We start from the raw sequence: 24009 nt of genomic DNA, 5'->3' as shown, positions 1-24009 counted from the left end.
GGAAGTGGCTCACCCTGGCTTTTGGTGATGCCCAGGGAGCTCAGGTGCTTTCTTTTCATGACACACACATCATGCTAATGACAGCTCACTAATGACAACATTGGGGCAGTACCTTTCAGAGACCTAAGATATTGTGTATAGTGTTCAGTTACCTGTGATGAATGCTGCCTCTGATGTTGCTGTTGGTTTGCTGTTTTGACAGGTTTGGTGACCATGGGCACACCATTCAGGTTCTGCTGGGACAAAACCATCACACTGTTAGGAAGAGGATATGGTCCAAGTATCTGGAGAGGTACCACTTGTCCCAGGGCTACCCTAGGGATTGCCACTATGGGACGCAGAGCCCAGAAGCCTAAGGGCATGTAGGATCCATCTTCACAGCTTCCATCCAGCCAAGGGAAGATGCTTTGGAACCTGGGGATCATTACTTTGCACTTACAGGCAAGATTGGCTTTCTGGGAGTTCATTAGCAAGTGAAGCATTCTATTACTTTTTAAAAACCCAAAACATTAGCAATAATCTACCACAGTGAAATCCACAGTTGGGGGGAGCTGGAGAGAGGGCTCTGTAGTTAAGAGTATATACTGCTCTTACAGAGGTCGTGAGTTCAGTTCCCAGAACCCACGTCAGGTGGCTCACAGCCACCTATAATTTCAACTCTAGGGGATCTGAAACCTGGATTTTGCAGGCCTCTGTGCTTACATGCACACACACACACACACACACACACACACACACACACACACATCATTAAAAATAAATCTTAAAAGAATGCATGGTTTAGTTGGCCAGTTATTCCTATGAAGAGGTGTAAAACCTTTATGGAGAGAGGTGAGTCTGAGCAATGCATACAGGCAATCCTATTGTTAGTATTAAGATTTTGCAAATGGAAACCGCAGTGAGGATAAAATCCTGAGCTTGAACACGTGGCTTTTGAAATCAGAATGTCTGAATTTTGGCTTTCATAAATAGGCTAACTTGTATTTTACTTATTTAACTTGCATTGCCTTGTTTAGCTACCCAGGACTCCGAGCTGGGGTTCAGAATCTCTCATGCCCTTCTCAGAAGACCCACTGGCTTCTTGTGTCCAGCCTGGGTGAGCACCTCTCTAGTCTTAATCCACCGAGGCTGCCGGCCTATAGGAAAAGCTACCAAGCATCTTGGTGCCTGAGTTATCTTGAGGGAATCCCGGGTGATGTTAAAGCCCAGAACGGGGAACCAAAGTCATACCTTGTTCTGCATCAGGGAAGTGAAGTCTGCAGTGGTTGTGCTGAAAAGAAGCAAAAGAACAGGGAAACCGGAGTGGAGCAGGTTTGAGGAGGATGCTCTTCCTCGTGCTGAGTGTTTGGTATAAGGCTCTTAACGTTAGACTCAAGTTTTCTAGCCTACAAAGAGGACCAATCTTTCCCTAGCCTTCGCTGACTCCTGAGAGGCTCTGAGAGTCCAGGGGCTTGCTTCCTCCCAAGGATGGGGCGGCAGCTTCATAAGAAGTGACATCAACATTCCCAATAATGACATATATGGAGTTCTGATTGGGTGCAGGCACTTAAATTTGGGGTTCCTTCTTTATGACACGGTCAACCCTCAACAGATCCGGGCTACCAGCATCTATTTCCATCACCACCTAGAGCTAGGATGTCAGAAGTGGGTGCACATGGTCTCTCACTGTCCCATTGCAGAACCCGTGCCCTGATAGTGTCCTTATTAGCTGGCTCAAGAAGGTCACGCTCTAGGTGACATGCTTATTTGAGGTGGCAACAGCAGGAAGGACAGGCAAGGGAGAAAACAAGATGGGGAAGAATTTTGGGCCAGGAGCTGCACCTCAGGGAGGGGACAGTTATCTGACCTGCTCAGTCCCTCCCACATGGCTTCCCCAGTTTTTTCCCTGAAGACAGAGGAAGCTGGGAGCAATCAGAAATCCGGACACACCGAGTTCTCAGCAGCTGTTTGTGGTCTACCTCAGTTGTGTAGACTGTGGCCCCACCAGCTCACCTATGAAGGCTGATGACAGAGCTGGCACTCACGCACAGGACACAGAGTCCTGTAGCCACCAGAATGTCAAGGCTGCATCGGTAGCAGCGGAGGGAGGGTTGCAGTAAAGGGTTCTTTGGAGAATGTGCTGTTGTGTTTCACTTTCTTCCTAGACTGGCTGAAGAGGGAAGTTAGGATCGCTTCAGAAGGCAGGGGAGGTATCAGTGACGTGGAAGAGCACCAAATACCCAGGCTTCTGCCAGCACAGAGGATTCTGGAGGTCTAGGGACAGTTGAGCTTTTGTTTCAGACTTGTGGTACTGATACAGTGTAGTCAGAAAGGCCAGAGGGAAGAGTGACTGTGGTTATAGGGCAGCCTGTACTTCCTGTGCATTAGTGGGCATGATGCCCATCTTCTCAGGGAGGGGACACGGGAAGGAGCAGGACTGGGGCCATCTGGAAAAGCGTTGCCTATAAAACAGTGGCCAAGGAAACAAAGAGGGCTGAACCAGCAGAACTGACAAGAAGGGAGATGGGTGGCCATCCAAGACCCAAGAGCCATCAGGCCTGGGTGGTGAAGAGGTCACCTCAAGGGGTGACCTGTGGTTCCAGAAGCTCTGTGCCCACAAGTTTCAGAGCTAGGGATGGATCTCAGACAGGACCCTAGCCAGGAGCCTTTTTGTCCTTTGGTCTCTTCTGTATCCTAGGTTTGTCCCACTCTGGAGACTGTGGAAGTAGCAGAGTGAGGGGACAGCAGGAGAGGGTACAGGGGACAATGGAAGGTCAGTTTCATTCCTCTCGTTCTTCTGCAGGCTTCGGGCCAGAGGAAACAGGTGTGGGCTCTAGGAGAGGAGAGAAGCTTTGGAAAGAGATCAGAGTTTTGACGAGAATGTGGGCTAGACTGCTGAGGATCTGAAAGTGAGATCATTCTGCCTCTCTGAAAGGTCCAGAAAATCTGGGTCATCAGCCTGAAATAGGAGCAAAGGTGGAAGGAAGACAGCAAAGCTACAGGTCATGATGGAAGATAGGGGTAAGACAAAGATGACACTTCTGCCAGGTCCCCTCTGTGTCTGTCCAGCTATATAGGTTGACTTCACTCAGTGTGAGCTCTCCATTTCTTTTTAATTTAAAAGGCAGAAATTACAAAGACCCATTGCAAATACAACTTCTAAATGCGTAGCATTTACCATGGAGCACCCTGAAAGACTACATTGGTAGAGACTCTGCAAGGAAATCAGCTGTTTGTAGACTCCACAACATATAGAATGCCCAAAACATGTCTCTCCTTTCCAAGCTTTGCCTTTCTAGAGCATCACACAGCCTGCTGCTAACTGTCACCTGGTATTCCAAGAGCATCAGTGCAGGTGAAATGGTGCTTGGTAGCCAGCCATAGGGCAGCTCCCACATTTACTCAGATTTAACATTATTTTTACTCCTTTTCATCTCCAAGTGTTCTGGGATCAAGAGAAGCTCCATCAAGATCTTGAGAAGTAGATCCCGTGGATGGAGACAAGACGGTGAGCTTGGGACACCATATCTAAAGGAGATGCATTTGCTCCTATCTTTCCTGGCACCTCCAATGGACCCAAGAGGCTCTGTCTGAGAGGAGAGCAGTCATACTCACTCTTCATTGACAAAGATGAGTTCCACAGAAGTTTGCCTTTTGTTTACGTCAAGACCTACAGTGGTAAAGAAACACAGGAAGTGAAAACCGAGGCTAGAGTGGACGCTACAGGGAAGTCCAGGGGTCAGAGCAGGGGCACAGGTGACCTCCTCCCCTTCTCTCTGGTCTGAAGGTACGGTGGGGCTGCAGATGCGGACAGACCCCAGAGTTTTGCAATAATGCTTGAGCACCGGGGACAAAGAGAAGGGGGTGGGTGCCTGGAAGCAAAGTAGGAAGGAAGAGTGCGCGTGGGTAAAGGGTACTCGGGTTATGGGGGAAGGGGTGTGAAGATGAGGGGATGGGCACCAGTGGACAGTGTCTCCATGGAGACTGGCAGGGAACCCAGAGAGGAGGGTGGAGAAGCAGAGGGGAGATGAGCTCTCGTGAGCTGTACCCATGAGCTCTGCCTCCTCAGAGCTGGAGTTGCCTGCCCCCAGCTGTTCCTCCTCGGTGGCGTTGATGAGCTCCTGCAGCACGGCCTCCACGATGGGCGTCACCATGGCGGTGGTGGAGGTGTTGGAGAGCCACATGGACAGCATGGCGGTACAGCACATGAAGCAGAGCAGGAGCCTGGGAGGCGGGGACAGGCGGGAAGAGCGTTAGCCTACTGCGAATCACGCCCTTCGCTCCGCACAGGGTGCAGTCAGCTTCCAACTCCCCACAGAGTTGGTGCAGAGTAACCTGGATTTCAGCTCTGGTCCAGCGAAGGATTCGGATTGCATGGCTAGTACCCTTGGCCAGGAAAAAGCCCTTTGAGAAGGAAAGGATACCTTTGGTGGGAAGGGTACGAACTCACTCTTCTTGCTCTGTGGGCATTGGGTGGAGCTCTGTAATGTGTCTCTTAGGGACAAGGGGGTTCTTCTCCCCCTGCCTGCAGCCAGCAAGTCTGGGGCACAACGGCACCCCTTGCTCTGTGCAAGTCAACATAGTGATTTGGGAGCAAACAGATGAGTGTCTGGCACTCAGTTCTCCCTACTGCTTGTCTCAGCATCAGCTGGCTGCAAGGATGGCCACAAAGCCACAGAAGCGGTGCCTGTCACTCTGTGTGTGTGCGCGTGTGTGTGTGCGTGCGTGTGTGTGTGTGTGTGCGTGCGTGCGTGCGTGCGTGCGTGCGTGCGTGCGTGCGTGTGTGTGTGTGTGTGTGTGTGTGTGTGTGTGTGTGTGTGTGTGTCCAGCTGGTCACTAAACGAGTCAAGCTTGGAGGAACACAGAACAAAAGTAACCTTCAAGTTATTTCCCTTTGACCTTGAAGCACAGTGCAAGCTGTGCCTCACAGACCCGGTGCTTGTTGTCATTAGATAAGCCGAAACAAAGATGATTTTCTTTATATTTTAGGTGACTTTGCACAATCTGGGGACAGCACATATGTGGATTGTGCCCAAGTAGGGCAGAGTCCTGCCGGTGTTTTGTTTGAGCTGGCAGCAGCACAGTTTGAATGCTTTGCACACCCACTGGGAGCATGCCACGCCGGTGCAAACTTGCTTGGGTAGTGTGGTAAACACAGAAGAAGGGAAACACAAACGGGTGAAGATTCTTGTTGATAGCACCGAGCTCTCAAGAGCTCTGCAGGGGCTGGAGATATGGCTTGGGGCTAGAGTGCTTGCCTAGGGCGAGGACTTGGGCCTGCTTCCCTCCCTCCTTACACACACACACACACACACATACACACACACACACACACACACACACCCCTACTCATACACAAAAGCAACAAAACAAAACTAAAACAAAGGAGCCACAAGGTCCCAACTTGCTGGAAGAAATGCCCCTGTGTGCCTGGGAAGCTGAGTGGGCAGACGGTTGCTGGGCCTACAAGGATTAAGCTGTAGTTAGCCACTCCCCTTAGCTACCTGGGAGACAGGAACATGCTGTATAGTCCCGACATATTAGTGTAAAAGACTAATGCTGAAAACTAAGGCTCCATTATTTACAGTTTGCCCCTCCAACTGGTGAGGCAGCTTGCATAAGACGTAGTGAAAAGTTATGAAGTACGAGTGGAGAAGGGAAAGACAAAGAACACGGGAGATCCAGAGCAGTGGGAGCCGAGCGCCCACAAAAACGGTCCACCTCGATGCCCCCACATATTCTTTGAGGGTGAGCATCTCTCCTTCGTTGGCTTCTTGATGGCAGAGTGGAAGGAGAAAGAGACAGCCTGTGAGGACACGGTCAGACACGGCTCACCTGCTGGATCAGTGGTCTGAACCCCCCCCCTCCCCCAGCAACTCGGGTGGATGGGAAGAGATGCCCACATTTTCTCAAAGGACGTCGGAAGAGCCGCCCAATCCTTTGTCCAGGGCGCACCCTAACCTACAGGGCAAAAATTGGGAGACTATTTCTCTTGGCCGTTTTGTGCTCTAACAAGGCTCTAACAAGGCAGGTTGCAAACCTGCCGTCCCTCCAGTCCAGGCTGTGGGGGTAATGCCTTAGATTTAGGAGATAGTTGTATCAGGGCGGCTGTTCAAATCTCTGCTCCAGGGTTATGGGACCTCTTTCGTGGATGCGGGAGGTGAGAGTCCTCTCCCCACCAGCAGGGGAACTCAAGTCCGCAGCCTGCTGTGACTCAGGCCACTGCCCCCGTACCCCACATGGGACTCACATGCCCGGCTTGGCTCCGGCCATCAAGACCATGCGCAGGGCGATGCGCTTGTGTAAATTCCATTTCTCTACAGCCGCCGCCACGCAGATGACACCCACCAGCAGCAGCGTGGTGTTCTTGAAGTACTCGGCCGCCACCTGTGGGGAGGGTGGGAAGGTTAGCCACCAGCTGGGAAAAGGGCCATGGCCAGTACCGTGTGTTCTGAGAGCCAGAGGCTGGCAGAGGAGAAACAGGGAGGCGAGCCTTTTTCAGATAGCTGGTTATTTCCTTCCCTTAGCTTCCTTCAGTCCTGGGATCAAACCCAGGGCCTTCCCCATGCTGGGCAAACACTCTACCACTAACCTCCACCATTAGTTAAAATAGTTGGTGATTTAGAAACAGTAACTCCTGAGGCTGGAGAGATGGCTCAGTGGTTCAGAGCACTGCTTGTTCTTCCAAAGGTCCTGAGTTCAATTCCCAGCAACCACATGGTGGCTCACAACCATCTGTAATGACATCTGGTGCCCTCCTCTGGCCTGCAAGCAACATTCAGGCAGGACACTGTACACGTAATAAATAAATAAACACATAAATATTTAAAAAAAGAAACAGTAACTCCTAAGCTCCAGTTGGCCTTGGACATCTGCCACATTAAGCTCTTCACAAAGGCCATTTCATGCCACCCCTCCGATAGCTTCATGTCACCAATAGTCTCTGTAGAAAGCGCTAAACTTGAATTCGATATGAATGCAAGTTTTTCTTTAATAAATTTATTTTTATGACTGTGAGTTTTAAAAAACTAAAATATATACATATATATTTTATTTTGATCTTAAAAAATTATTAAAACAGGATGTGGTAGCATAGACCTGTGTTGGGATTATAGTCAAAGTTGTCACGCTCAGTGGGAGAGAATTCTTGAAGGTATTATTACGGTTTGCCTTCCTTTTCTCATGTTTCACTCAAATGAAGAAAAACTGACATATTAATAAAGAATAAAATTATAGACTATAATTAATTTTTCATCCTTCACTTTGGTTAACTTTCCCTTTTCACCCCCCTTGTCTCTCCTGTACATGCCCCCATCCTTGTTGAGTCTCCCCTCCCCCAGCGTTCCCCTTTCTCATCACCTGTGTTCTGCTGTGTTCTCACTGGGAACACTCTGTCTTCAGCTCTGGCTGTACCTTCAGAACAGACTTCAAAGCCAAGTTCAGGCCAGGTGCCCTCCAGAACACCTTCCTGTGGTTCTAGCCTTTGATCGTTCCCTGTGGACGCTATTAATTCCGTACACTGTAGGGTGCTTGGGGCAAGGCTGGGATTGTGGCTTTAGTTAATTCTGTACATTGTAGAGAGCTCAGGGCAAGGCTGGGGTGGTGGCTTGAGGTATGTACTGTGCTTTGGTTACTTTTTACATCTGTCTCTTCAGACATTATTAAAAATTTTGGATTGCCAACAGTGGAATAACATGAAAAAGTAGATGACAGTCACACGGTTGGAAGAACCATGGCAGAAAGGGAGGAGTTGAACTTTTAAAGAGCATTTTTAACTGCAGGAAAAAATAATTGAGCAGCAAAGGACATTTAAATATAGTAAAATATGTGGGACTGGCAGTCAATAATATTGCCATAACCACACTAAGAGTTTCCTTTTGGTTATTGGATTAAAAGAAGTTGGGGGGAGGCGCTAGAGAGAGATAGCTTGGTTGGTAAAAGTATGTGCCAGCCAGCCTGATGATATGAGCTTGGCTTCCCTGAGAGTACACGTAAAAAAGCAGGGACCTGTAATCCCAGTACACCTATGGGGAGATGAGAGATGGAGACAGGACAGTCATGTGGAAGCTCTCAGATCAGCTAGACTGTCCCAGAAACAAGAGAGACTCTGCCTCAAACAAGGTGGAAGGCAAGGACTAGTTTCTTAAAATTGTCCCCCGGCCTCCACATATGTGCTGTGGTGCATACATACCTGTAGACACCACCCCTCCAATATAGTTAGTTACTTACTGGAGAATGAAGGAGGCACAGTGGGGACTGAAGAGAACACAGGCCTTACCTGCCATAATGGGAGGTGTCATTTAATCATGTCTAAAACCAGTGACTCAGTGGGAATATGGTGATTAATGCCAGAGGGTTAGCATAGGTGAAAGACATGGCGTCCGAGGCTAGATGGGTGGGACTTAATAAGACTGAAGTGAGGAAGAGCTGGGGAAGGGCATGGATGGCTTTCATGATAGACTCTTGATCATTCAGGTTTAAACTTTGTTCAAATAGCCCTTCATAGCCACAACAAAGGCACCTGCTCTATTTCTTTTCATTCTTTTTTTTTTTTTTTTTTTTTTTTTTTGTCCCATGGAAATTTCATGAGTGTTTTTCACAGTGTGGTTCACGTCTGTGACCACTTCCAAGGAGGCAGAGCCCTGGTCACTAATGCTCCCAGAGGCCATAGACGGTCTCCTACTATGAGTGGTTTGAAACTTTTCTGGGCAAGACGCTATCCCCCAGGAGGAGCATGGCTGGGATGCTGGCAGGCTCTGCTGTTGGGGCTAGGACCTCTCTAGTTTCCTTCCTAGGCTTCTGTGGGATAGTGCCAGGAGCGATCATTGCTGTATGGGACCTCTTGCAAAAGATTGACAGCATTTTTGGGGGCCAGAAATGGTCCCTGCTTCTGCCTGCTCTTATTGGAATTTCATAAATGAGGTCCTCAGAATGTATAACCATTACCCTGATATCCAAAATCTTATTAAAGAGGGAGAAAAGACCCTCAAGGAGAAAAAAAAATGCTGGCAATCTTTTTTACAGCATACAGCAATGATTGCTCCTGGCAGGTTAGCTTGGGGACAGGCTTGTATTTTCCTTTGTCTATGGAGAGGCCACCACACAGCAGATATGAGACATGGAAATTGTGGCCAATGGTCCCTCTGCTACCCTATGACCCCTGCCTCCCGATACTGAAAAGTTAATGAAACTGTAATTCTTCTTTTAGGAGCTGGTAACAACAGCATGTTCTCTATTTCTTTGGCATGTGTCATCCCTTAACACCAGTTTGTCTGTGATGTCTTTCAGAAGGCTCAGTGCTTCACAGAGGTGGGACTTCTTTCTCTGGGTCCCACCCAAGGGTGAGAGGAAGAACATCAAGAAGACTGGAGCACCTTCTACACTCCAGGTGCTTTGCAGTTTGCACTTGTGTTCTCTGAGCCCCACAGAAGTCCTGTTGGATGTATACTGGTCGTGTCTAACTTTAAGACGAGTGGACTCAGAAAGGCTGAGGAACCTGTGTGAAGTCACAGTGCAAGGGCAAAGGTGGGGCATCCAAGCATAGCTGATGCTAAAACCTACTAGGTAACATGATGTATGAGGCCGGGCAGTGGTAGCACATGCCCATAATCCCAGCACTCGGGAGGCAGAGGCAGGCAGATCTCTGTGAGTTCGAGACCAGCCTGTGTAGGGGACACCTTAACCATGCCTGCTAGGGGCTGGCTACAGGTATGCCTGACCACGCCTGAGAGGGCGTGGTCAGGGTGACGGTAGGGAAGGTTTAAAGAATGAGGGGTGCTCATGTGGCCTTCCCTTCTTCCATTTCATCTTCGGCTTGCTGTACTTACTTCTACCCTGCCGGCTGGCTAGGTTGCTCTGTAAGTAAGGCCTTTCCCTAGTAAATTCCCTTATATTTTTACCTGACTCCGTATTGGTAATTACCACATTAAGCCTACTCTACAAGAGCTAGTTCCAGGACAGCCTCCAAAGCCACAGACAAAACAAACAAACAAACAAACAAACAAACAAAAACAACATAAAAACATGGTGTATGAGGTGGACCAACCAACCAGAAACCAGCTGGGAGCAGACCTTTCAGTTTCTGGGAAGCACAGGCCGGCATCCATTTCTAACCTTCATCCACAGTCACAGTCCTAACACTGGCCCCAGACTGGGTCAGTTCTGCTCCTAGGAACTTTCATCAAAGCCTGACCCGGTCTGGGGCCATCAGCACACTGAACAGACTCATGCCCAGAGCTAAGCGACAGGGCTGGCTGCTTCGTCACATAGGTAAGTGAAAGCCCTGCTCAGTGGCAGCTTCTGTGACTTTTCCAGTCCATTGACTTTTTTTCCACCATAAGGCCCGCTTCTGTAGAGCCCTCCCAGGGAATCCCCGAGTCTCCAGATTCCTAAGGATTATCTTAACCGAGTTATCAAGTGTGCTACCTGCTTCCTGACTTTATTAGGGCTCCCACTTTGTCTCAGCCTCTTTCCATCATGGATAGCCCTCCTGCGTCCTACTCGCAGGCCAGCAGTGCCCACACAGGGCCATGTATGCCTCACTAGCTGCTGCCAGAGCTGAGTCTCCCTTTCCATGTCCACATCTTATACTTTTTCTATCTTGTTCTCAGGCCATGAAGTGTCCTTAGCTGCCCTTTCCCAAGTTCTAATACTTGTTGGCTTGGAAGACCTGCTAGCAGAACCTGTTAGAGTTATCTATAGGAAGCGCTAGGTCCTAACAGAGCGCTCTTCCCAGGAAGACAGCACATGGGTTTGTGATGGGTGTGGGCAGCTATTGCCTTCTCGGCCTTAATGCTCTGTGGCTTTCCTCAGGCACCATGTCCTTGACCTTGGAGCGTTGGGAGATTGCATTTTAGAAGAGATGGGTTCTCCTTGAAAAGATGTCATCACAGAGGGAGATGGTGAGGAGCCTGGGCTTTGGAGATCAGCCAGTGGCTGTTCACCCTACCTAACACCCACCCATCCCACCCACGAGCTGGAGGCTCTAGGGCAAGCTAACGAACCCCATATTGGTCACTCCAGCCTGTGAAGTGGCAACAGCAGAGCCACATAGCTCACTAAGTAATAGTCATAGCCTTGGCAGCCCTGAGTGAGATGGAACAGCTGGGCCCTAAGAAGTGCTCAGCAGGAAGTACTTATCAAAAAAGGAAAAGCAATCAATGCCAGGGGCTGCAGAATGAGGAGTAGGTCGGCCAAGACAAGCAAGTGGAAGGGATGAGAAGATACAGGAGGGACAGGGCAGACACAAGAGACAGAAATCCCTCCAAGGACTGGAGGACTTTGAAAGAGCTACTGGCTTGGCCTTGGTTTGGGGGACAAAAGCCATAGGATGCCTGTTAACTAACTAGTCCTTTGTTAGGGAATTGCAGGTGACTTTAGCTAACAGAGAGCTTTAAACTTTACCTTTACTGGCCACAAACATACCCTGGACACACCCACCTCCACTTTATCTGCAGTTTTACTTTTCTGTGGTTTTAGTGACCCGAGGCTAACAGTGGTTGGAAAATATTAAGTGGAAAATTCCAGAAATAAACAAGTCCCTAAATTTGAACTTGTACTCTTCCCAGTAGCAGTGTGAAATCTCCTGCCTCCTCTTTGGGACATGAGTTATCCCCAGACCCAACGTTTCTACTCTGTATATGCTATGCTCCCGCTAGTCATCCATCACCTGTGTTAGTCACTGGAATCACTGTTGTATTGTGGCACCTGTGTGCAAATGACTCATTGCATTTAAAGATGACCCTAAAGCAAGGAGGGGAGAGATGCAAAGGTGGCAGTGAGCTTAAGCTCCAGAAGGACATTCGAACTCTGGTCCTTAGTGGCAAAACTGCAGGGCACCAAGCAACGTAATGCATCTAGTGTTTAATGCTCCTTGTTTCTAGGCAACCACAGGGAGACTTGGAACACAGCCCCCATGTATAATGTATAAGTGTGTGTGTGTGTGTGTGTGTGTGTGTGTGTGTGTGTGTGTGTAGTGGACTATGAAGTATTACTTTCAGTTTTTTAAACTCTTTTTTTTTAAAATGGGAAGAAGGAAATTGTAGCTCTGTTCCAAGAAGTTTGAGAATAGAAATCCAGATATCAACTTCATCTTGCTGTCTTCCTCACAGAGGATGTGGGCTTGAACCTCTTTGGGGTCATCCTCATGGGAGGCAGACAGATAGACGACCGACTCCCTGTTCTCTTGCCTGTAAGCTGGTGCTGTGATAGGCATGTCACACTCAGAACAGCACAAGGGTCTCACAGTGCCCATGGGGGTAGATATTTCTGTTTTGTCAGGTTTTTACAATGTGGGCAAAATACTCATTGAGCCTAAAGCTTGGTGTTTTGGCTAGGTTGGCCAGCCATTGAGACAGGATCCACCTTTCTCCAGCCCATGGGACTAGGGGCAACACCTGACACCCATAGCCATACCTGGTGTTCTCATGGGTGCTAGAGATTTGAACTCAGGTCCTCTCAACTTCACAAAAAGCCCTCTAACTCACTAGGCCATCTCCTCATCTCCAGTTGACGTTTTACATTGGACTGCATTCATAGTTACTTTAGGGTGCATGCAGTCTGGGGGCCACAGGCTGGACACATCTGCAACTTTAGACCCAGAACTGCATGTCTGAATTAGCTCTCCCTTAACACTGAGTCCCGTTAAAGCCAGGGACAGTGCTCCACTCTGGCTAATGTCTGTGGAGGACACAAAGGCCATCCATATCTACTTCTCTCTTTGCCATTCTCTTCAGGCAGAGAATGCCCTGCAGGGATTCCAGCCCCTTCTCTTCAGCGATCTTCATTCCTGGGAACACTGGTTTCCAAATACATCCACTGCTTCAGCCAATTCCAGGGGTAGCCAGGAAGGAAGGGACCAGGGAAGTCCAAGTAGCTGGTGCCCCAGGCTCCCATCCCTATTTGAGCAGGCCTCGCCCTTTCCCTGTTTTGTACATCTGAGGATTGGTTTTCAAGAAAAGCATTGAGTCAGGTCTGGTGGCACACATCTGTAATGCTGAGGCAGGGGGATTGAAAGCTTGACTCCAGCCTGAGCTATACAGTAAGACTTCTACTCCTCAACAAATAAATGAAGGGCCACAGAAAGGAAAAAGGAGAGGAGAGAAAAGGCATTGTTGCTGATAAAAATATTATTTGGGGGGGGGCTGGAGAGATGGCTCAATGGTAAAGAGTATTTACAGCTTTCCCAGAGGACCTGGGTTCGGTTCCCAGCACCCACATCAGGTGGCTCACAACTGCCTGTAATTCCAGCTCCAGAGGCTCTGAGTTTTTCTAGCCTCAAGTTGTGTGCCAGAGCACACAAACTCACCCAGGCATACATACATACATGTATACATACATGCACACATACATACACACATACACACATAAATAAATATAAATAACAAAAAATTTAAAAATTATTTTAACACTCGACCTTAGCAAGGAGTCCTAGATGGACATCCAGGGAGACCCCAAACCTGGCCTAGTTCCCATACAGCTGGAGATCTTGACCTTATTCACCACAACTCCAGTTTCTGACTTGGGACTGTGTGAAGTGTAGAATGGGGAGGCTGAGGCAGGGGCTGGGCTTGAGGTCAGGCATGAAGACTGGTCTGGTAATGGCTCAGGGGACGTTGTTCCTCCCACAGAAACGAGAACTTAACCTCAAAGGCTACGGGGCCTACAGCTTCCTATATCAGATCTGATATGAACTGCAGCTGAGGTTGATGGGTGGCTGAGCTTAGGGCAGATAGCTCACCTCATGTGCTGCCCACATCCCCAAAGGCCTGCGTGCAGGACGAGGGTCAGCCCTCTCTGACCTTGAGAATGGGCTGGGGAATGGCTTCAGGGTTGAACAAACAGAGAAATCCAGCGTTTGTACAGCAGGCAGGCAGGCAGGCATCCAGAGGGTCAGAACGACTGGGAGCCAGCAGGGAAGCAGATTCACGACATCAGACTCCAGCAAGACATGGCTGCTATCCCAGTACGTGGGTGGGTGGGGGTGGGGGTGGGGGGGTGCCTCCAATCTCTCTTGCCCTGGCAGGAGCTTGAATGTGAGTGAGGCTGACCTGGTGGCTTGCAGTGGGAGGGCAGAGGATGGAGAGGGAGGGGGTTGTGTATAGACAGAACACGTAAATACCATCAGAAGAAATTACTGTGCCTGGGCTTCCCAGGGAAGTGACCCAAGCTCCTCCCATGGTGCCACCATGCATCTCACGCCACCCCTGACCTCCATCCTGGTCCTTTGGTGCTCACGGTGTGCCAGTCCTCCTAAGCACAGTGAATCTGAGCTAACTGGGGTGACACTGCTCTTGTGCCCAGGCTATCAGAATCACAAGCAACATAGCAGCAAGGGATGAGAAGACTTTTAAGACAGACATAATGTCAGTAACAATCACAGTGGAGCCCAAACAAATACAATGAAATATAAACACCAACCCAAAATCCAGAGCTGAGTTCTGCACAACAGCAGAGGGAAGTTGCTGGGTGCTCCTGGGAACAATGTAGGCAGGTATGGGGGAGAATGCTTGGGTGGTGATTCAACTTAGGCTATGTACGAAGACCTATTCAAAAAATGAGCGGTGGAGTCCCAAAGTCAAGGAGACCATAGTGCCAAGGCCCGGAAGTCCATCTCTAGTCTGGTGTCCCTGATGTGATTGTTTGGCTCAAACCTTTTGGAATGAGAATATGAGGACCACACACAGGCACCTGTTCCAGAGTTTTCCCCGTATACATGGAACTCATGGTAGGAGCTCCTTCTAGCTCTTTGACTATTTAGTTTGGACTGAGCCTGCCATACGAGGCTCAGAAGCCAGAAATGATGTATCCCTAAATCATTTCTTCATTCCCCAGGCCTCTCCGGTTCCAGATCTTTGATGTTCTGGCCAACTCACCTCTGGAAGAGCTCCCTGTGCCGCCTGCTGTGTTGTGCCCATCATTTATTAACTCAGCTGAAGCCTTTGGTACAGATGACCCAGGGGTCAAGAGTTTAAGAATCACACACCCCTGGACCCAAGTTCTGGTTCTATTGTTTACTAGCTGTGCAACCTTGGGTAAGTGACTTAACCTTTCTGAACTTCAGTTTGCCCCTCTATGAAACAAAGATAGAAAACGATGTCTCCTTATAGAAGATTAAATAACGCAGTGCCTGGAGATGGTGTTCATGGAGCCTGGCATGAAGTAAAGAGACGGGGAAGAAGGCCCCTTTCCCCAGCTCTGCTGCTTGAGCTGGGACCTTTCATCTTAGTTTCTGCTCTTTGGCTGGGATTTATGCCGTCAGCTCTGCTGGGTCTCTGACCATTGGACTCACAGAGCTCATACCCTGTGCTCTGGGATTACTGAGGCAGCAGCAGGTCATGGAATGTCTCCTCAGCATGGCTGAGGCAGCTTCTTATAACAAAGCCCTCTCTTTCCACGTCTGTACCTACAGCAACGCTGCCCCACTCCCTGTTGGATTGCTCCTCTTTTCTGCAGAGCGCTGACGACTATAAATAGCCTCAGGTGGTGGGAACTCAGGAGCCAGAAATAAGACTCCAGTGGGCAGAGTGACGTACTTACTTTTGTCACCTCTGGGTACTGTACCACCCTGAATGGGAGATCTAGAAGTCAGTGAGTGACATGAGGGACAAAAGCCACAGTCCCAGGGCCACACCAACCCTGTTCACATGTGTTCCTTCACTTGGAGGTTGTATTCTTTAGCTCCCCAAAGCACAGGAATCAGGAACCACAACCTGAGAGCACTGGGACACACCTGGGCCACAAGACAGTCGCAAGTCCTAAAGAACACGTGTCTGCGGAAGAGTTACCTTTGGCATGCACCTCTTAAAAGGTGAAAACATCAAGTTGGCTCAGAGGGAAGGGAACTACTCTTAGGTGAGGTCTTCAGAAACCTCTCGCCAGAGCATAATTGAGTAGTAGGATTTGAAAAGTAAAGAAATTTCAAAGAATCTTCCAAAATGGAGAGGGCTCCCCAAGTCTTGGCAAGGGGATGGAAGAACAGGAGCTGGATTAGGAACAGAATGGATGGATGACTAGGAGGCTCTGTGGGAGAACTGCCTAGCTTTTCCTGGGGAGCCATGATGATGGTATAAGGGTGTAGTTAGAGAGGGTGCAATGGGTGCTTCTTATGGCCCACAAGGAGCTATCACCCATGTCCTTTACCCTGCTGGCATTTTCCTTGAATCCGAGCTAAGGTCAGCTGAACAGACTATATTTGGACTAAGCTGCTCATTGTAGCCCAACTGCTAAATATAACTACCTGTCAAAACCACCTAAAAACACAGATGTTTTAAGATTTTTGCCTCAGATGATAAAATGCATCTTTTTAATTCCACCCACCCAGAAACAGCAATACCTAATCATGCATGAAGGCCATTCCTTTCAAGTTAAAAGACCCTTTCCCAAACCTTTGCCTCTAAACAGTCTCCCTATTAGGTTGACCTTCCTGGCTATAAAAAGGGGTGGGACTTGCATAGCTGTTGCCTAGCAACATCTCTATAGTCTATTGGGCTGTTGGGCTCACCTGGAGGATTCCTGCTAACCCTTCAGTCACCCCCAACCCCACTCCCTAATGAAGTTTTTGTTCCACAATTTTAAGGAGAAACGAGCAGGAAGAAGTTTGCACACTTTTCCTGAGAAAAGTTGTCTTTGAGGTCGCTTGCTCTTTTAGATGTGCCTGGAAACCCATCACATCCCTCTTTTCACCCTCAGAAGAAGGGTGGGGGTGGAGAAGGAGATGGAGCAACTGCCTCACTGACTGGGTTTTGTATGTGCCCTTTTCTTATATTCATGTTACACACATATCTGTAGGGACAAAAACTTGCTCACTGTTTGGGGATTCTATCCTTAGGCTGACTACTCACTGAAAAATGTAAAAGAAATCTAAGGCAAACTAACAAAAATTGGTCAGTCAAGTTCATCCCATAGAAAGAGCTGTTCACTGGTGACCACAGACAACCATCAAGGGAACTTTCAAGAATGTTCTCTTGTTCAAGGTTAAGGCAGCCCATAGGCCAGCTTCATTCTTCCTCACAGCACAGAGACAGGGATACCCACAATTCCTAGCAACTGCTAACACTGTGAAGGCCCATATATTTTAGGAATTTCCTTCATATGGTAGAGTGAACAAGCGTTCAGGCTCTGAAATCTAACAGGTACAGTCTGCCAATTTCTACTGTATGACTGGGGTCAGTTTTACTCTCTAAGCCTCTTTCCTACTGTGTGGATTGGAGTCATTGACACCGACACCCTGTTCCTAGAACTCTTGAGAGTTCTCTATTAAAGAACGAACTCAGACTTCTAATGTAGAGCCTTTTTCTTCAGCAGACCCAATTGCCTCTTCCCGGCTTCCTCCAGTGCGTCTGCCTTGCCCAACTCTTCTTTTCAGTTTCCTCATCAGGTAACCTAGACCAGTGATTCTCAACCTTCCTAATGCTGCCACCCTTTAATAAAGTTCCTCATGTTGTGGTGACCACCAACCACAAAATTATTTTCATTGATACTTCGGAAGTGTGATTTTGCTACTGTTATGAATCACAATGTAAATATCTGATACCCGAAGCCTCTGAAAGACCATTCAACCACCAAAGGGGCAGTGACCCATAGGTTGAGAAACACTATTCATCTGGCTCTCATCCTGCAGGTTATTCTTTTTTTTTTTTTTTTTTTTTTTTGTTTTTTGAGACAGGGTTTCTCTGTGGCTTTGGAGACTGTCCTGGAACTAGCTCTTGTAGACCAGGCTGGTCTTGAACTCACAGAGATCCACCTGCCTCTGCCTCCCGAGTGCTGGGATTAAAGGCGTGTGCCACCAACGCCCGGTTTTCCTGCAGGTTATTCTTAATTTTTTTTATTAGTTCAAGTTAGGGAACAAGCTTGTTTCACATGTAAGTCCCTTCTCCCTCTCCCTTCCCTCCCCTCCATCCCTCCTCCCCACCCCCTATTCTTATTTTTTTAAAAGTAGGCTTTGCCCTGAAATTTGGTCACAACCTGGGGTTGTTACCAGCAGTTTCAATTTGAGCTTTGCCAAATACTGTAAAGTGAACAGAGCTTGCTAGCTGCAGGCAAAGAGAATATGCTGTGATCTGGAGTTGGGGAGGAAGGATCAGAAATGGAAGAAGAAAGAAGGCAGCACACAGCTTGTCAACAACTGAATCCCTCCTTCGTGTGAGCTAAGCAGTAAGAGCCCAGCAGATGGGGTCCTGCTTCCTGTCTATGTAACTGCAGTCTGAAGGACATACAAGACACTGAAAAAGATCAACCACTATCTCCAATAGGCACAAATCATACAGTTCCTAAAAGCCATGGTGGCACATGCCTTTAATTTCAGTGCTTAGGAGCCAGAAGCAGATGGAGCTCTATGAGATCAAGATCAGACTGTTCTATGGAATGAGCTCCAAGCCAGCCAGAGCTATATAATGAGATCCTTGTCTTAAATACAAACAAAAAACCCAAACCAAAAAAAAAACTTGGAATGTAAGGAACAATTGGCTATGTTTGATCAGGGAAGACTTCAAAGCCTCAAGTTTTGAGCACTTTGAAGGAGCTGAAGGGGAAGAATTCAGTGTCTGGATCAGCAGATGTAAAGCCTAGTGCTCAGGAGTTCTTCCTGTGAGTAAGGACAGCCCCTCCCATCAAGTGCCTCTCTCCTGTCATCTGAAGACCCCCTTCACTGGTCTAGCAGATCTGAGCACAGGGTTGGGTCATAAGTGGTCTAACCTCACTGGATCGGAGAACTCCGAAGAACGGGTAGAGGAAGGCAGGCACAAGGGCTGCAGCTCCAAGAGGCACCGCCTCCGACACCCAGTACACGGCAGTCACAAGCAACACGTAGGCACACGCAGCCTCCTGGAAGGGGAAGAAAGAGGTACTTAGTTAGTGGGACAGTCGTTGCCATGGAAGACGCCAAATGAGACCCCGGGTCAAGACAATAGACACTTAGATTCCACGAGGATGCCAGGGTACAGTCCTGGGAGGTGCTAAGCTGATACTGGCTAATGACTGTGGCAGCCATCCTTTGTGGGTGAAGGTATGGCTGCTCACTGGAAGGACCTATGCTGTGTGTGTGGTTGATACGTGCATCCATGTGGGCCCTGGTCTTTGACAGAGTCCCAGCTCTGATGAGTCTTAAAGCCATAGAGGGTGATGATTGATTTTGAGCACAGCATTTGGGCCAAGTGCTCAGAGTATAAAGGTAGAATTCAAAGCTTTAATTGCTGCATATTGGGTCAACTTGTTAAGCTACTGGAGGCTCTTGGGGGTAGTGGAAGACAGATCAGTGTGCGTACGATTGGTTTACATGCGGGCTTTGTGGCCAGCCATCCTACACTTCAACCCAGGTCTACAATGTATGAAGATTTGGGGCATCTGGTCTGTACCCACTGAAAGGAGTGGTTTGGGAAGAAGTGAGAGTTAAAAAGAACCCATAAGGTGGCTTCCATAGCCTCTAGGGAGAGCTCCTCTCTCAGGACTCTTCTAGGGAGACCAGAAAGGCCTGAATCCACCCCTGTCTCTAGCCTCATTGGATTTACATACTGTTGTTACACTTATAATTTCCCTTGGAATATAAGCAGGTTTTACTGTCTTAAAAATAAGTAAAGTTAAATCTCCTTGCTTCAAAATATTTGTTCAAGCAATTTGATTCATTAGTTTTGTTTTGTTTTTGTTTGTGGGGGACAGGGGTCTAGCTATGTTTCCAGGCTGGTTTCAGGCTCATGGGTTCAAGTGGTTTTCCTTAGTCAGCCTCTGGAGCAGCTGGGACTTAGGCTTGCCACCACATCTGGCTTAGATGGTAATCCAACGAATTGGTAGGCAAGAACTGTTGGCTATTTTCCCCTTCAGTGAGTGGGGAGCTCTTCCCAAGTGTGTGTGTGTGGGGGTCTGGTTTTGACCCCAGACTGAGAGCCTCATTTTGGAGGGGGGCGAACAGACTCATCATTTCTCAGCTTGGCTGTAATGACCCTTGGGATGGGATCATTCTTTGCCCCTGGGTCTTCCCATATAGTGCACTGTGCTTGGTAGCATCACCTGCCTCTTCCCACTTAGCCATCAGTAGTATCTTCCCGGTAATAACAATCCCAAAAGCTGTTCATTGTCTTTGGAGGCCACATCCACGGCCTGATACCACAGAAACCTCCTTCTACAGAGCGGATAGAATATTATCCATCTGCAGGAGATGGCAGGGTGGGACATCTGGAAATTTACAGGTATTTTTCTCAACTCACCAAAAATCACACTGTGCAACCAAAGTGTGCAGAGGGTAAATAAATACAACTTTGTAAAAATCCCACCCTGCTTAGCCTTGGCTTCCAGCAATGTTGATTGTGTGAATGGTGCCAAGAAGTGGTCCCGGGGAGGTTACTGTCCAAGATCTTAATAATTGCAACATTCCAAGCTGCGCACAGAGGGCAGTCAATTACACAGAGAACCCAAGCTAGCTGTCTCTCTCTCAGTGTTCACATAGAGCAGGTATGACCTGGCCCAATCTGCTTGCCCAACAAGGAACCTGACAAATCTTGCTATGTTCCTGGACCAGTGATTGGCTTTGCTGGAAGGGACCTTGCACCCTCCACATGGTCATGGATTATGGCAGGCTGGGTTAGGAGACGGGAAGTGAGTCCACTGTTGACTGCAGGTCCCAATGAAATTCCCTCTAAGGACAAAGGATCAGATAAGAGATAAACCTTTTGGAAAGGCTGATAATATAATGGAAGTGATTTGGGGAAAGGATGCAGTTTAGAGAAATGGCTTCCTGGCTGGGTTGGGGGGGCGTGGCAAAAAGACAAGAGGAAAGGTTTTAATTCCAGGTTAGGATAAAGGGGCAGAATGTTGTTTGTGCCTCACTAGGAGACCTTTGTCCTGGTTACTTTACAGGGCCCCAATTTAAGTGAGAAAAGGAGACAGACACAGAGAGAGAGAGAGATAGACACACACACAGATAGAGATAGAGAGAGAGAGACACACACACAGATAGAGATAGATAGATAGATAGATAGATAGATAGATAGATAGATAGATAGTGCAACAGACTGATTTTCTTTCTGCTAGGCACTATTTGCTTGGAGTCGGGAAGAGTTAGGTAGGCAGGGCTGCCCTTTTCGGTTGTAAATAGCATAAGGAAACGTTAATGATTGCCTGTCTCCTGCAGTATTGAGAAGAGAGTAACCCGCTGTCATTTTTGTCTAGCTTCCTTTAGAGTAGAAGGATGAAAGACATCTTTAGAGGATCTTTTGTCTGTTCCTCACTTAGTTTGCCCATGGAATCCACACCAACTTTCTTCTTCCGTTTCCCATCCCTCTTCACCTTTCAGGTGACTGTGGAGTAGATCCCCTGGGACATCATAGAGTCCCCCGCATCTGACCAGACTCTGGCACATGGATAAATCTATGTTGGCTAACAGGTCTCTTATCTTACTCTCTCTCTCTCCCTCTCTCTTCTTCTCTCTCTCTCTCTCTCTCTCTCTCTCTCTCTCTCTCTCTGTGTGTGTGTATGAGAGAGAGAGAGAGAGAGAGAGAGAGAGAGAGAGAGAGAGTGCTCTGGAGCCCCCAGGCCCCATACAAGCATTCAGGTCAGGAATACCTTTAATAGGCAGTGCTTATTTCTTTTTCTCCCTTCCTAGAATTAGAATGGAAGCCAGGCATGGGAGGAAGATTGTGAATTTGAGGCTAGCCTGGGCTACCTGGCAAGGCACCGTGTCAAAAACAGGATAGAATCAAACACACAGTAAAAAGGGGAAGTGTTCAAAGTGGCTTTCCCCTGTGAAGACAGTTTCCTACCTTCACTTAGGTTCCTAGGAAGTTCACCCTCCAACCCTCCTCAGTCATACCTCACTCAAACCTTACTAGATGGGGCTTGAAGTCTGTTCCTCTGCTGTGCCTGACCGAGGAGCACTTTGATACATCTCTTTTGGAAGATTGGGGTGCAAATTCCAGTAGGGACACTGAAGTGTTCAGATAAATGTCCTCTTTGGTGATTCTCTCACTGCTGGAGAGCAAGTCTAGGGCCTTTTGTATGCTAAGCAAGTGCCACCTAGCCACATCCCCACCCCTACCCTCTTCTTCTGTACATCATAGAGCCTAGACTTTAAAGGACTGGGCAAGGAGAGAGGAGAAGTCATTTCAACACCTCCTAAGATGTGGCTGTGGCTCATCATTTAGAAGAATCAGCAGACTGCAAGCTGAGGGCTCCTACCCAGATACTCAGCCGCCTCTCTCAAGGGTAGCCTGGAGCAAGCATTTCTCTCTAGGAATTCTAAGGATTTTACTATCAGAACTCAGAGTTGGATGAAGGGATGGAAGGTAGCCGAGAGACATAACAGGCACTGTGCACCTAGTTTGTGCCTCCTGTGGACACTAGTTAAGGTCCCCAAAGATGAAGGCTGACAGTGTGGAGGTGAGGGGGTAGGCAGGCGGGCTTTCCTAATGCTGCTCAGTAGAAGAGTGCAATGTGTCTCTCCTTGGAATTTCCTTAAACTGACCTGACATTCGGAGAAAAAATACCATCAGAAGAAAACTCAAAACAATCAGGTCTATTTAGACAAAGCAGAAAATTAATCGTTATATAGCCCAGAAAAAAAAATGTCATTGGCAATTACTGTCTGTTAATCTCAGACCAGAGTTAGTCAGTGCCTCCTTGGCATGCTGAAGTGTTTATTTTGCTAAAGATTTAAGTCATCTTGTGTTTAACAAGACTATGATAATCCCTTCTGTTTAACTTTTTAAATTTAATCTTGGTTACCCAGTCCCCCAGGAAACAGTGTGGGGGATATTCCTGTAGTCAACCTGTCTTAGCTTAGTTTTTTCCTAAAGTCTTAAGGACAGTGCCAGCCCTGGGTGGGCCTATTTCTTCTCTCCCCCTCAACCCCCCCCCCAGACATCTGAGGAGAGAGTGGGAAAGAAGCCAAGGAAGACCATGAAGGTACAAGAGGCCGCCTGAATGGGAATGAAGTTTCAGCTCCTTAGTTCTCGAACCCCTGCTTTAAAATCAGGTCATGGTCTAGAGTTCTGGAGCTTGCATTTCTGTTTTCTTGTTGCTTTAGGTCTGTTTTTTTTTTGTTTTTTGTTTTTTGAGCAGAAAATTTAGAAGATTCAGATAGTCTGAGGACCAAAGTAACAGGCTAACCTATGCTTTCACCTTCAATAATCGTTTGCATAGAAGGTTGAGGATGGCTATTTTCACATTCTGATTGTCCGAGGCCACCATGATCTCTGGACAGACTCCTTCCCAGCCCCACCCTTTCTGGATTGATAGTGAAGGGCTTTTTGTATCTCTAATTACTATTACATAATGATAGCCACAGGTTGAGAAGTAGGGGCTCCCCAGCTTGTTCTTTCTATGGGGTTAACCACAGCTCCTCCCCTTTTCCAGCAGTCATTTCAGCTGTGGTCGCCCACTCTGTGGAGGGCAGATCTGGGGGACCTTTCTTGAGACAGGGGGATGGAAACGATAGTTTTAAGGAAGAAAGTACTTTGGTCTCTTCTAGAAAAGTGGGACAACTTCATCCAAGTCACAGTGAAGTCATTTTGGGGTGCCCCCAAAACACTCCACTCCCTCCAGACCCCCCTCCTTGGCTCCCCGACTCCCTCTGATGCCCTGGCGGGGGGAGGCAGGCTGCTACTTACACTGGTTGGGTATATGGTGGGCAGCGGCAGCAGCAGCAGCGGTACACAGATAACCAATAGCAGCTTTCTTGCTTGGAGAAGGCCCTGCAGCAAGCCCATGGTGGACCTGTCTGGGTTGAGTTCTCGATGGTTTCTCCTCTGCTCCTCCACGCTATGCTCCGCTCTCAGTCCAGGAAGACTCCTCACAACTTCCTTGGCTTCCACAAGTCAGACCTCTTTGGTCTTTGGAGCAGCAAAGCAGGGTGGCTGTACCCAGTTTCCACGGAAGGCTGGGCTCCTTGCCTTCTGCCTTAGGTGGGATGGAGCAGCATAGTGTTATGGCCATGGAAAAGGAGCTGGAGAAGGGTTTATATGCCGGGGGCGGTGGGTTCTCGCTCCCTGGTTAACAAGAGGGTGGCTTCATTCTAGGTGTCAGCAAAAGCCCTCACAAGCAGTG

General features: G+C 48.2%; 1 protein-coding gene across 1 annotated transcript in view; it reads right to left on the bottom strand.

Annotated features, from left to right (window-relative positions):
• Positions 1–23672, bottom strand: part of Slc13a4 (solute carrier family 13 member 4) — a 37669-nt gene extending 13997 nt beyond the window's left edge. Inside the window, exons 1-7 of the mRNA XM_035452002.1 lie at positions 23574–23672; positions 18673–18801; positions 6230–6366; positions 4028–4203; positions 3595–3649; positions 1231–1270; positions 153–233 (exon numbers count right to left, since the gene is read on the bottom strand). Of these exons, the coding sequence (XP_035307893.1) occupies positions 153–233; positions 1231–1270; positions 3595–3649; positions 4028–4203; positions 6230–6366; positions 18673–18801; positions 23574–23672 (717 nt within the window). The remainder of the gene's footprint in view (positions 1–152; positions 234–1230; positions 1271–3594; positions 3650–4027; positions 4204–6229; positions 6367–18672; positions 18802–23573) is intronic.
• Between the last annotated feature and the right edge of the window lie 337 nt (positions 23673–24009).

This window comes from Cricetulus griseus, assembly GCF_003668045.3.
Source record: "Cricetulus griseus strain 17A/GY chromosome 1 unlocalized genomic scaffold, alternate assembly CriGri-PICRH-1.0 chr1_0, whole genome shotgun sequence".
Lineage (NCBI taxonomy): Eukaryota > Metazoa > Chordata > Mammalia > Rodentia > Cricetidae > Cricetulus > Cricetulus griseus.
Note: the sequence above shows the minus strand (reverse complement) of the source record. Positions and strands in the feature narration are given on the sequence as shown.